This window comes from Meles meles, chromosome 18 (genome assembly GCF_922984935.1).
Source record: "Meles meles chromosome 18, mMelMel3.1 paternal haplotype, whole genome shotgun sequence".
Classification (NCBI taxonomy): domain Eukaryota; kingdom Metazoa; phylum Chordata; class Mammalia; order Carnivora; family Mustelidae; genus Meles; species Meles meles.
Window position 1 is genome coordinate 20,002,786 of NC_060083.1, and position 13,632 is coordinate 20,016,417.

At 52.0% G+C, this 13,632-nt stretch overlaps 1 protein-coding gene across 2 annotated transcripts in view; it reads right to left on the bottom strand.

The window, feature by feature from the left end:
- Window positions 1-2,409: 2,409 nt before the first annotated feature.
- Window positions 2,410-13,632, bottom strand: part of RHBDL3 (rhomboid like 3) — a 44,488-nt gene continuing 33,265 nt past the window's right edge. For both annotated transcript variants that reach the window (XM_045983752.1, XM_045983751.1), the window contains 3 exons: window positions 13,479-13,579; window positions 5,792-5,852; window positions 2,410-2,904 (listed from right to left, as the gene is read on the bottom strand). In XM_045983752.1, the coding sequence (XP_045839708.1) occupies window positions 2,633-2,904; window positions 5,792-5,852; window positions 13,479-13,579 (434 nt within the window). In that variant the 3' untranslated portion in view covers window positions 2,410-2,632. The remainder of the gene's footprint in view (window positions 2,905-5,791; window positions 5,853-13,478; window positions 13,580-13,632) is intronic.

The following is a 13,632-nucleotide window of genomic DNA, read 5'->3' on the forward strand; positions in this document are numbered from 1 at the left end:
GCTGCGGTGAAAGCCAGACACCAAAACAGAAACCGTTCTTACCAGGCTATGATCTCTGGCCCTGGTTTGCAGACCTGGGTTGTGAGGAGTGACCATGGAGCCCCAGTGGGTGGCCCTGCTTGGAGCTGATGGTTGGGCAGGTGTGGTGTGAAGCGGACTAAAGAACTTCTGGGTTCCTTTGGGACCTACTGACAGGGGGTCGCTTGGTGCGTCTCAAACAGGATGGCAAGTAGGATGTCCGCCTTAGGTAGTCCTTCTTGGTAGCAAGCTTCCATCTGCAGCCCTGAGGGAACTGGGTGCTTCTCTGGGGCCTTTCTAGAGTCTTCTGGTTCACAGTCTTCTCACTCCTGCGAGAGGCAGACCCCTCTCCAGGCTGCACCAGATGAAGGTGGGAGAGACTCTCCACTCCCTTCCCCCACAACCCAGAACACCAGGTGCAGGAGGGGGGGGGGGGGGCAGAGCGACGCCCTGCCTCCCCATAGGGCACAGGGTGCCTCTGCTCCTCCAGGGAGGGACAGCACCACTCAGGGTTAGGGGGCTGCAGCCCATGGCCAGGGCCCCCCTCTCCATCCTGACCCAAGTGCTCTGAGACCCCTATCCCAACTTGTTCTCCTCTCCGAGGAGGCTGACTCTTCCAGCTACCCCCTTCCCTCCCTAGGGGCAGAGGCAGGCTCGCGGGATACAGACAAGATACCTCGGGGTGACGCAGCTCAGCCCTCGATTGGCCTGGCCATCCTCAGTGCTGTGCCAGCCCAAGGGCAGCATGACCTCAGGAGAGACATGTGGGGGGACCTAGACAATCTGTCTAGCACCGGGCAAAGATGGGGAAGGGCTTGGCATGGCCTGTGGCTGCATGGAGACCCTGCCCGTTCATGTGTGATCACTGAGGACAGGAAGCCACGGTGGCCCAAGACCCCCTAGCTGTCTGGCCCAGCTGACTCCAGACTAGGCTCCTGCTCTCACCCCTGCAGGGACCCACTCCCTCTGCCTCCCGGACTGGAGTTCTTTGTCTTTCTGGGTCATCACTGCTTGGGAATTCCAAGAGCAGTATACAGGGAATCGCATATTTTGTCAAAGGCCATCCTCCCCCCACCCCTCCTCAGGGGCTGTATCAGCTCCGGCTCAGAAGCCATTCCCTCAGCCTCATTTTCCCACTTGTGCCTTGCAGGGGCGGGGGGATAAAGCTGATAATAGCCAAGTTCCTGCCAGGCTCTGAGCCTCTGTATGTAGGGGCTGCCCTCCCCTCTGACCCTCCTCCAAATACCCAACAATTGTCTAGAAGCCGTTTTCCTCTAAATTGGAATTTCTTTGACAGCAGCCTCCTGTCCCCCCTACTCGATGGATGCAGGGCTTCAATATTCCTGCCCTGGCTTCTCTTACACCCCCAAAGCTCCTTCCCTCCTGAGGAAAACAGAACTATCTTAGGCAGGAAGGTCATTCCAGAGGGAAACCAGATGGGAACTTGGCAAAGGCCAGCTGAGGCGTCCTGAGCATCCCCTGTGCCACAGACAAGTCTCCCACTGGTCAGTGGCTCTCAGGGAGATGCCTGGAAAGGATGAGGAATGGGAGAGAAGGGGATAGCTTTGCTGAAAGCCAGATCCTCCGGGGTCACACCCTCCCACCTCTCTGCGCCTTTTTCCCCCTCACACAGACCCTTCCACACACGGCCATGCCCCCCAAGGGCCTCTCTGCAGTCTCTGACTTGCCTCATGTTCTTCCTATGGCCTCTCCTCCCATCCCATGGGTGTCCTTACCCACGGAACCACACACACCCACACACACACACACACACACACACACACACGTCCCCATGACCAAAGGGGAGGCACAACGTAGGGTCAGGGCAATGGTAGGGAAGGAAAAGGCGCTAAAAACAAGGCAGGGCCTGGGATGCCTCGGAGGCACCCAGATGAGATGTCAGCATTCTGGGGACAGGGAGGGAGAAATCCAAAGGTGGTCGTGGGCCTTGCCTAGGGTAGCACTTGGGACGAAGTTTATTCCCTCCTGCTTGCATTTCTCTCGCTGGACACTACCAAGGGCAAGAGTGAGGCCTGGAGTCACAGCATCTCCCTTCTCTGCCTGCCCCAAGCACTAGAGGCCGTGCCTCAGTGCCCAGCACCAGAAGCGCACCCTGGGCTCGCTTACACCAAAACCCAACACGGCCCTCCTCTGCTCCGGAGCTCCAAACCCAACAGCTATAGAGTGGACACTCCCCGGCCTGTGACTGTATCTCTGAGCTGGACAAGGGCCTGCCTCCCTACCCAACGCTCGGGTCTTCCTGACATCTCAGGACGAGGAAGAGGGAGGACGGCTGCCATCAAACCGTGACAAGGGAGGCATCGCCTGAACTTGGGGAACAAGCCGAGCCCCAGGGGAGGGCTGCCTTCGCCCTGGCCTGATGTCCTTAGAACAGTCTAGAAAAACAGTAGCTGCATCCAACTCATCCAGCAGGGGCCTTTCAGACAAAAGGCCCCACTGTCCAAACCTGAACACCAGCCTCACTGTGGCCCAGCCTCTCGTCCTGTCCTCCCCGGCCTCCCGGAGCGGGCGCCGAGAACGAGAATGTCCGTATGTCGTGCTCCTTCCTGCTGCGGCTCGGCCCTCCCCTCCCAGACGTCGGGCCCCCAGTGCCTTAAGGAGGTGGTGGCAGCTTTAAGTCCAGCAGGGAGTAGGCGAAGATGTTCCAGAAGACAGCAAACAGAACAAAGACTGTGTACATCGTCACAAAAATCCACCACAGGGACTGGTCCTGTAGCCTCTGCTCGTAGTTCCTCAAGACCACCACGCCCAGCGTGATCCCCACAGCCACACCGCCCAAGTGTGCCACAAAGCTCGGGTGAGGGCACGGGGGGTAGGCCGATGGGTGGAACCGGAGCCACACAGCCCGCCCGAACTCCATGCTCACTGCAAGGGAAGGAAGCACAGGGAAGTCACAGCAGGGCCGCTGGGCAGGGGCAAAGGGAGAGGGCTCGCACACCATCCATCCGCCCGGCCACCCACTCCCCCATCCACTGAATTCAGTGGATTCACTCCCCATCCAGTGAATTCAATTACTACCCACTAGGCCAAGCACTGTTTGTTCTCTACCCTGCAGACAGATGAGTGAAAGACAGACGAACCCCTGTTCTCTCAGGGCTTACAGGTCTGGCAATCAACCAGCATCAATTACACACATCAGATAATTCCAGTAAGAAAAGTTCTAAAGGGGGTAAGAAAAAAATTAGGTAATTTTAAATCAATGCTGGGTGTGAGGAGGGGAGATTCATTAGTTTGGGGAATCAGGCAAGCTCTCCCTAGAGACGGGAAGTGCGAGCAGAGACATGATTATCAAGAGAAGATCCTAAGAAAAGCAGTCCAGGCAGAGGGGAGAGCTTGTGCAGAAACCCAGAGACCCTGACGGCCCTGTGTTCCTGAGTATGGGAAGCTCAGTTTCCCCATGTGTAGAGTGCCAGGCTGTTGGAACAGCCTGTTGGAACACTGTTGGAACATTAATAACTCTAATATGTGCTAGCATGTTACAGTTTAGAAAATGTTTTCATGTATTCTCTCAAAACCCTTAGAAAACCCCTCAGAACCAGTGCTTTTGTGATTGGAAGGAAGGGATGGAAGGCAAAAAGGGCAAAAAAGAAATGGGAACACATGACCCCAACAAAATCCTGAAATTTCTCTCCTAACAGATGCTAAAATGCTCCCATCCTATCCTCCAGTTCATTCTTCTCGCCTGAACTTGTTGGGTCGGCCAGTCCCATGGGATGCACTCTCTCCAGAGGACAGAGGCTTGGAAACGGCCATCTCACGGCACACCACCAAAGAACACTAGGGGCAGGCCTTCTTATCCCCATCTTGCACATGCAGAAACCAAGGCAAATTTGACAAGTGAAAGTCCTCTGCAGGGAATTCTGTACCTGATCAGTCACCATTTAATTAACCAGCGTGTCTCTCTCCACTGTGGCCACCGAGGGGACACCCAGAACCTCCAGGGATATTCTTTTCCCTGGGGCTTGCCTAATCTTCTGACCTGGGCCCTGCAAGTCCAAGGATGGCCGATAGATGGCAGGAGAGGAGCAGTCAGAGAGCACTGAGGCCTCCCGGACCCTTCCTCAGGCTCTGGGCCATCCTTCTGCCTTTGCACAGCAGGCCCTGCGGGCCAGAGGAGGTCTGAAAGACACTGGTCCCCTGCTCCAAAACAGCATTCTAGTTTTTATGATGTTTTGAATTGGATTTTTTTTAAAACATCAAGACTCAAGCTTCTCCTCCCTTCCTTGCTCACAAACTCAGAGTCTGAGCACAGAGGGAAGCTACGCTCACCCCGTCCCCCACTGCCCTGGCTCAAAGAGTCTATGGGCTTCAGAGCAAGGGATGTGCATGAGGATGGAAGTGCAGTCCTCACAGGCCCATCCCCCTGCCCGTGGCTGTTCTGGCTCACCATCCTCCTCCATGTGGTCACAGGTGGATGGGGACAGACAGCCCAGGGGCTCTGGCCCAGCCTGGCTTAAGTGTGGGCATTAGAAACAGAATGGGAGGCTCTGAATTCTGCCTCTATCACCCCCAGCTGGGTGGCCGCGGGCAAGGAATGTGAGCTCCAGGGTCTACCTGTTAATCTAGCCTTGCAGAAAACACCGTCTCTACAACCATGTCCTGAAGACTGAATGAGAGATCATGGGTCCCGCCCCCCTTTCTGCCTGCATGGCATCTTACCTCTTCCCACCTCAGAATGAGCCTCTTGTAAAGCCTCTGGTCTCACTCCCCACCTCCAGCGACTCCACGAATAGTCTCATGAACTCAAATCTGCCAGTGACTCTCCTGTTCAAGCCATCCAGCGCCCTCCCAGTGCACCCAGGATGAAGGCCAACTTTTCTGTCTGCCTTTAAAGCCCTCGTGACCTGACTCCAATTATCTCTGATCACTAACACACACAGCACTAAACCTCACTTCAGTCTTGCCAGCTGCCTTGGCAAGCCACGGCCGTGACCTTTCCCCGCACCTGTGGTCTCTATTCTTGCTGCCTCTCTGCCCAAAATGTCCTCTTGTACCTTGTCTCTGTGGTGAACACCTGGCTGTCTTTGACACTCGAAATGACCTCTGCAGGCAGAACTGACTTCTCCCAACTAGGGGCCCATCACACCTTGTACATGGGGGTTTGTGAATTAGTTACAGTCTGTTTACCTGCTGAACAGCGCGCACGTGTGTGTGTGTGTGTGCACGTGCGCCCGTGGTCTACCTGGGGAAAGAGTTTCTAGCTTCTAACAGGAGATCTCAAAGGACAGACTCCATGACCCAAAAGGTTATTAAGAAGCTATTTGTCTTGAGACAAACCATAAGCGACTCTTAACTCCAGGGAACAAGCAGGGTTGCTGGAGGGGAGAAGGGTAGGGGATGGGGTCACCAGGCGATGGACATTAAGGAGGGCACTGGGTGTCATATGCAACTGAAGAATCACTGACCTCTACCTCTGAAACTAATACTACACTGTATGTTCAATAATTGCATTTAAATAAAAATTTTAAAAATGAAGCTGTTTTTCTTGAGCTGGGTGCTGGTCACCGGGCTGGACACCCATCCTATATATTTTCCGGGGGCACAGTATATGTCAATATGCAGTTTAAGAAAGGTGAAGCGGTGGCAGAGTGGGCCAGACTGCTCTCATACCATCCCGACGTTGTCACACTCGATGACACATTCGCCTTTTTTCCTTGACCACTAAGGCCTCAAGGGCGGGACTGCACCACTGTGCTGTCCTCCAGGCCTGGAGCAGGCTCCGTCCTACCCAGCCCGCCCTGCCCGCACTTACTGCAGATCAAGGCCACAGCCATCCGCAGCAGCTTGAATTGACACTTCATGCCTGACCAGTTCTAGGGGAAAAAGAGAAGAGGCCATTAGTTCCAGATTGGTCCACACCTCTAAGGATGGATCTGACTTCCGAAAACTGAACACTGGGGCGCCTGGGTGGCTCAGGCGGATCCTTGGGCTGACTCTTGGCTTTGGGGCTCAGATCATGATCTCAATGGTCTTGAGATCAACCCTTTTTGGAGCTCCTGGCTCACCAGGAAGTCTGGTTAAAGAGTCTCTCCCTCTGCCCTCCCCGACTCACGCTTACACTCTCTTTCGCTCTCTCAAATAAATAAATAAATAAATCTTAAAAAAAAAAGTCTCCATTAAGTCTTGAATGAGGCTGTTGTGAGCAGATCACACCAGCATGAGATTTCAGACAATCATGAACTTATTTATTACTGACAAAAAGCGCTTGAGGGGCGCCTGGGTGGCTCAGTTGTTAAGCGTCTGCCTTCGGCTCAGGTCATGATCCCAGGGTCCTGGGATCGAGCCCCACATCAAGCTTCCTGCTCTGAGGGGAGCCTGCTTCTCCCTCTCCCACTCCCCCTGCTTGTGTTCCCTCTCTCACTGTCTCTCTCTGTCAAATAAATAAATAAAGTCTTGTTTTTAAAAAGTGCTTGAGAGGGTATGTGCTATGGTGAATGCTGTGAAGTGTGTAAACCTGGCGATTCACAGACCTGTACCCCTGGGGATAAAAATACATTATATGTTTATTAAAAAATAAAAAGTACTTGAGCTGTAGTAAAGGACAGATCTAAGGAGAAGAGGGTCCTGTCCCCTCTACGTGGGCAGACCACCCCTGAGAGCGGCAGTGATTGCTGGGTCCCACATTTGCAGAAGAGATGCAGGGCAGCAAACCAAGCAAAGTCAAAGCAGAACCGTCAGGATGATAAAGAAATCAAAATCCGATCTATGAGCCATGGATGGAGAGAAGACACCGGGGGTCAAGCTCACTGTTGTCCAGTATCAAGTGAGTCACAGTAAGGACAGGGCACATTCAGTGTAACCTGTAAGCGGAAAACTCCATAGATGAAAACTTTAGGGATTTTTTTTTTAAGCTCAGGATGTTTCCATTTCTAATTAGGAGATGGAACATTCCATCTTGGGGGATCGCGAGTTTCCCACCACTGAGAGGTTCGAACAGGGGCTTGACATCCCTTGGAGGAGACGTTCTACTTCTTTCCAGGCACTGGATGGGGGGAGGGGGCAGATGGCCTTCAGACAAATCCCTCTTTCCCCTGAGAACCTCAGAACACTTTGAACCTCCAAAGCAGATAAACAGAGGACAATTATTCACCTTACAAAAGGATTTTTCACTTTACAAAAGACTTCACCACAGGGTTCCTTTGAGGAGCTCTCCCACAGCGAATTCAAAGCACCATTCCCTTTATACAGATCCACTGGGCACACAGAAATGAGTCTGGAATCTCCCTGGAACATATCGGCCCTAGGGAAGGAGGCAAGCGCGTGCAGCCAGGGGCTTCTGCTCCCTCCCACCCGCCCACTCTGCCTTTGGCACCTGGCCCAGTTCCAGCTGAGGGCACTTCTTGCACTCCTTTGATGTTGGGGGAACACATGTGTTCAACGTTCCCGGGGCCCTGCGCCCTGGCACATACAGTAACGTTTATGGGAGCTCTGGTGGAGCAAGCAAGATGCAGGGCAAGTGCCAAGAGGGGGACGAAGTCCTGCAGGAGACGCTGGGCATCCCATCGCCTCCCTTTTCCCCAGGATTCGTCACTGACCAGCAAGCCCTCATCACAGAAGGTGAGGTGGGCAGCACGCGGCCCCTCTTCAGGTGGGGAAGTCACATCTTGGCTTGCTGACATGTTCTATGCTAACAAGCAGATGGCGGGCAACATTGTCACCTGCTGGTGGCTGCCCATAGAGAAGCCCCACCAGAAGACGGGGAACCAAACAGGGGCTGGTGCCCTCCACTGGATCTGGCAAACCAGCTGAACCCAACTCAGCCGGCTGATGGCAGGCGGCCCCTAAGCTCCCCCAGGATGAAACCCTAGGATGGGCAGGTGCTTGGGAGTCACCTGCCAGACCGTCTCCTCCCAAAGGTGACACCTGCCGCCAAGCCGCAGACAAAACGGCCCTCCCACTGCTGGGGTACCCCTGGAGCAACCCTGAGAAGGGGGTCTAACCACTGAAAAATCCTCCTGCTACGGTCCGGCCAGAATTGCCTCCCTGTGATGTCCACCCACGGATCATAAGTCTCCCCTCAAAGTGACACCCACGTTCATAGCAGCATGAATCACAATAACCAAAAGAGGTAGAAGCAAACCAGTGTCCACAGACCGGTGAATGGAGATACAAGGGAATAGGATGCACTTTAAGAGAAAGGAAATTCTGACATATCGTAACGAACAAACCTTGAAGACGTTACGCTAAGTGACATAAGCCAGTCCCCAAAGGACAAATACTGTCTGTATGAATCCACTTCTATGAGACACCTAGAGTGGTGGGAGTCACAGAGTCACCAAGTAGAACGGCGCTTGCCAGGGACTGGGGGAGAAGGGGTTGGGAGTTTAATACATACAGAGCTTCGGTATGGCAAGGGGAAGTGTTCTAGAGAGAGACGGTAGTGATGACTGCCCAACAGCGAGAATGTACTCGCCACTACAAACTGTATCGTTAAAAATGGGGAAGATGGTAAATCTGATGCTATGGTGTATTTTATTTTACCACATTAAAATCAAACGTGATACAGTTTCCAATGTTCCTTTTCCTCCTCATAAAAACCCTCTGAATGAACATCTTATCTAAAGACAATGTCTTTTTCACTGTGTTCTGAGTGATAATATCAGGCAAAGTCAGTCTAGAATGTGTTGGCCGCTCTGTCCTTCAGCTGAGGTCCATGCCCCCTTCAGGCCCTATCTGGGGCCTATCTTCAAAAACAGCCTCCATATCTTTGGTGTGGCAGAAATCCTTTTTTGGCTGGTGTCTTCATTTGCAAATCTGGGGTCACATTAGTACCCACCTCAACTACCTACCTCACTGGGTTGTGAGAGTAAAGTGAATTCATATGCATAAAAGCACCAAGGACATTGCCTGGCATGGGGAAAGCATCAATAAATATCTGGTCTTCTCATTGAGACCTGAGGCAAAGGCAGTGGGCTTGCTCTGCCTTTCAAATGTCAAAGGACCTCTGAAAACTTCTGAATGACCTTGGACTAACCAGGCAACTCTGGCCTCACCAGGCTCTCCAGGCCAGAGACCTCCTTTTATAATCACTGCCTGGCCCTAGAGGCATTGGAATTGGCCAGGTTGAATTCAGTCACATCTCCAACCCTGCACTTCAGTCAAACAGACTGAGAGTCCAGGAGGGCTGGTTCAAGGTCACAGTAAGTTAATGTTGAGATGGGTAGGGCCCTCACCCCAGGGCTCAGTCTGCCCACACGTTGGAGACAGGATCACGCTCTCCCTGTCCCCGCTGGCTGCTCCAGCTGCCCCCAAAGCTGAGCGAACGTGGGTCAATGACTCGTCTCCCAGAAGCTGAAGGGTTACACCACAGTCACCCCTTCCCACCAGCTGCTTCGTTTCCCCTGACCCTTTATTCCCTCCAATAAAATGTACTGCAGTGAAACAACAGGAGAAAAGAGAATGTCCCCACAGCCAGCGCTGCTGCTATAAATGGGGAAGCACCCGCGGCCCCAGGGAACACACATCTTTTGCAAGCCCATTTCCTGTCTTTCTCTCAGAGCCTGGCAGAGTGAGAAAGAACCCACCCTCAGCCAACAAGGTGGTGACCAGTCCCCTAGGCATCTCGGGATCTCATTCACAGGGCCAGTTAAGAGTGCAAAGGCTAAAACCCAGGAGCTTGATGGCTTTATATATCCTGGTAGAAAACCCAGAAAACCAACACAAGGAAAGGGAGAGCGTGACACAGATAAATTAGGGAGTGATGACTTGTCCTACCAGAGGAATTTTGTTAACAAAATGAGCCTTACAACATAGAGATCTCAGCTGTCTTTTAGACAACCATCTTTCTTGGTGCTCTGACGATAGGGTCCTGTTGCAAAAACTGAGATCTCAAACAATTTTAGGGAAACATCTATCATATGGAGCGAAGTGTAAGTAAACATCTTGTATATTTAATACTGAAACTCTGGCCTGTGGGACCTAGCAAAAAGCAATTAATAAATTATTCAATTTGTGTATCTTTATACTTCTGGCCTTTTTTTTTAAAGATTTTATTCATTTATTTATTTATTTCAGAGAGAGAAAGAGAGAGTGTATGAACACGAGCAGGGTTGGGGGTCATGGACAGAGGGAGAGGGGGAAGCAGGCACCCTACTGAACAGGGAGCCTGATGTGGGGCTCGATCCCAGGACCCTGGGATCATGACCTGAGCCGAAGGCAGACGCCCAACCGAGCCACCAAGGTGCCCATTAGAATATTCTTATGAATGGGTGCCTGGGTGGTCCAGATGGTTAGGCATCTGCCTTCGGCTCAGGTCATGACCCTAGGGTCCTGGGATCGAGTCCCCCATCAGGCTCCTTGCTCCTTGCGGAGCGTGCTTCTCCCTCTGCCTCTCTCGCTCTCTCTCTGTCTCTCATGAATAAATAAATAAAATCTTTTTTTTTTTTTTTATAAATAAAATCTTTTTTAAAAAAAGAATATTTTTATCAAAAATAAGACATGCTTTCATTTAAGGCAGAATCTCTCAAACAGTCCTGAGAATAGAAACATTCAACACATTTCTATTTTGTATCTGAAGTAAAAAGGACACATTTTCTCATTGTTCTCTGCAGATAACAGGCGACACTGATAAATATAAAAAATTACATGTATTTAAAGGTTATACACACATGTACACATACACGCACATGCAGTTGTGGGCACACAGGGGCTCTCCCGGCATCTACCCTTTTCATGTCTTTCTCACAACGACCTTGTGGAGAAGAGGTTGCTGATGAGGGAGAAGCAAAGGAACTCATGGCTCTTAAGATGGTGACAGCAGGACTCAAATCCAGAATTTCTGACTGTCATGCTCTTTCTCCCTGTCAGAACGTGTCTGTTCTGATATGGCAATTTATTGTGCGTGCGTGTACACACACACACACACACACACGGACACACAGACCAAATCTTCATTTGGCAATTTGAAATACTAGCCTATCTATTAGATGGAGCCACACGGAACTGCCGATGTTGGACTGCTTCTGGCCCACAGAAACGGCCATCTTTTCACATTTGTCCTAACACATCTCTGAAGCGCTGGGCTCAGAGCTCACGTGGGTAAAGGCGGCAGCCTCTTGCTGAAAGGCAACCAGTCTTTCTAATGAGAACCTGAGGTATTTTTTTGTCACCATCAAATAAGCACCGCACAACTTTCTAGGGAAAGGCTCCCAGATGTCATGTCATGCTCCAGGGACTGCCAAGCTCTCAGGGGGCCAGGGAAAGAAAGCCGTGTCCTTCTAGAAGGGCAATGGACTCTCGGGTGAGACTCATCTCCGCCACCACAGGCCATGGACGACTTGCCAGAAGGAAGCATAAACGGGAACAAAACGGCTTTCACCCCTACCCCTTCCACCGCTAGGCCCCACCCCATGGTTTTCGGGGTGCTCTGCCCACACCGCGGGAACTTGGGAGGCCTCAGGGCCATTTCCCACGCAGCAGGGAAGGGCGGGGAGACAGGGCACTTTTACAAACTCGTGTCTGCGTCTCTTAGTTGTGCTGCTCGTCCCCTCGCGCGCGCAGGTCCTGGGGGGAAGGAGGGTGTGTGCGCAGTTCTGGCCCCCACAGAAAGGAACTGGGGCAGGGGGAGGGGGAGCGGCGGAGGTGGAATTCAGGGAAAAAGCTGTGTCTGGGGAAAGCTGTGGCATTGATACAGAATGACCCATTTAAAAAGGGCCATGTGAGGCGGCCCCGTGCCATCAGGTTCCTCGCAGACCGGCCGTGAGTGTGCGTGCGTGCATGCACACGCGTGTGTAATCGCACGTGCGCAAACACACATTTGCTCATCCACACGAGCTTTCCCACACCTGCTGGCTCTCTCCAAGTGCTCACGTGAAGTTGCCGAAAGTCAGACAAGTAGCAAGGGCTGTCAGTGTCTGTCCGTCTCTCCCCTCCTCCCCTTTTCTTTCCCTCTGTCCCTCTCCTGCTCTCTCTCTCTCTCTGAAGGTACAAAAGGGACTCCGGTGAAAAGAAAGGGATGGTATGTTGAGCCGGGCAGGTGACAGTGGCAATAATAAAGAAGAAACGGGAGCATTTAGGAACTTCAGACTGTTGTAACTCAGCATTCACACATCCGCCATGTGGGTGAACACAGCGACGGAGGAGGGAGGTGAGAACAGGAGGACCCTGGCGGGAAGCTACGCCTTCTCTAGACACTGTTCATTCATTCTTTCCTTCTTTCATTCAAAGTTTACTCGGCGGGGGGGGGCGGGGGAAGGGGTGCCAGGCTGGCTCAGTCAGCTGAGCACCTGACTCTTGATCTCGTGGGTTGTGAGTTCGAGCCCCATGCTGGGTGTAGAGATTGCTTAAAATAAGAAAAAATTTTAGTCAGCACCAGCTACCATTTGTCCAGCCCTGTGCCAGGCACTGGGGATGAGTAAGATCTGGACCCTGCCTAAAGGCCCCCTCCTTCCAACCGCCTCTAAAACAAGGACTATGGCCTCCTCTGAGACTATCAAACTGATTCCAATATAGCTTTACTTTATCTCACTTACTTTATCTCATTTATCATGTATCATCCCATTTCACACATGTAGAAACTGAGGAATAGCACAGTTAAGTGCCCAAGATCCCTCTTCGGGGAAGCAGGTAGGCAGGATTCAGATCTAGGCTGACCGCTTTCAGAGCCTGGCAAAGAAGAGCACGGGGAAGGCAGGGGCAGTGTCCCACCACAGCGAGAGGCTGGTGTAAGGGAATGACACTTGAATCATTGTCAGGAGCCCGATTCAAGTCCCGATTTTGCCACTAGGGTCAAGGATTGTAACATTTTTTAAAGTGTTTTTTTTTTTTTTTTAAGTAGGCTCCACACACAGCATGGGGCCCAATGCGGGGCTTGAATTCATGACCCCAAGATCACGATCTGAGCTGAGATCAGGTGTTGGATAGGGGCACCTGGGTGGCTCAGACAGTTGAGTGTCTGCCTTCAGCCCAGGTCATGATCTCAGGGTCATGGGATCGAGCCCCGCATCAGGCTCCCTGCACAGCGGGGGGTCTGCTTCCCCCTCCCCCTCTATCCCTTGTCCCCACTTGTGCTCTATCTCAAATAAATAAAATCTTTAAGAAAAAAAAAAAAAGAGTTGCAGTCTTCCCTTCCTTCTTTTCTTTTTTTTTTAAAAGTAAACTCTAGGCCCAAAGTGGGACTTGAACTCATGACCCTAAGATCAAGAGTCATGTATTCTACCAACAAAGCCAGCCAGGAGAACCTACTGTAACACTTTTTAAAGTCAAGTGGGAAAGGGATAGAATTAGAGAAATGGGTAATTTCATAGCTAAGAAGAAAAAAACATGAATCATATACGGAAGGGCCCCATTTGAAATAAGCCTGCAGAAAGTGAGGAGCGTCCGTGAACCCTGTGATCAGCCAGGTCCGCCTGGCATTTCTGGGCCTGAGCTGGGGAGCAGATGGGGACTGAGGCGCGGAGGGGACGCCAAGATGTTGGGATGTTGGGATAGGAGGTGCTCACCATCACGATGTTAGCCAGATGGGCAGAGACGAGCGCATACACCCCTCCAGAGGAGCCCACAACTGGAGCCGTCATGTCAGCCACAGACACCGCCAAGGACCCTGGTATAGAGAGATCGGGAATTTAAGGGTGCTGGAGCGAGTTCCCTGCCCCT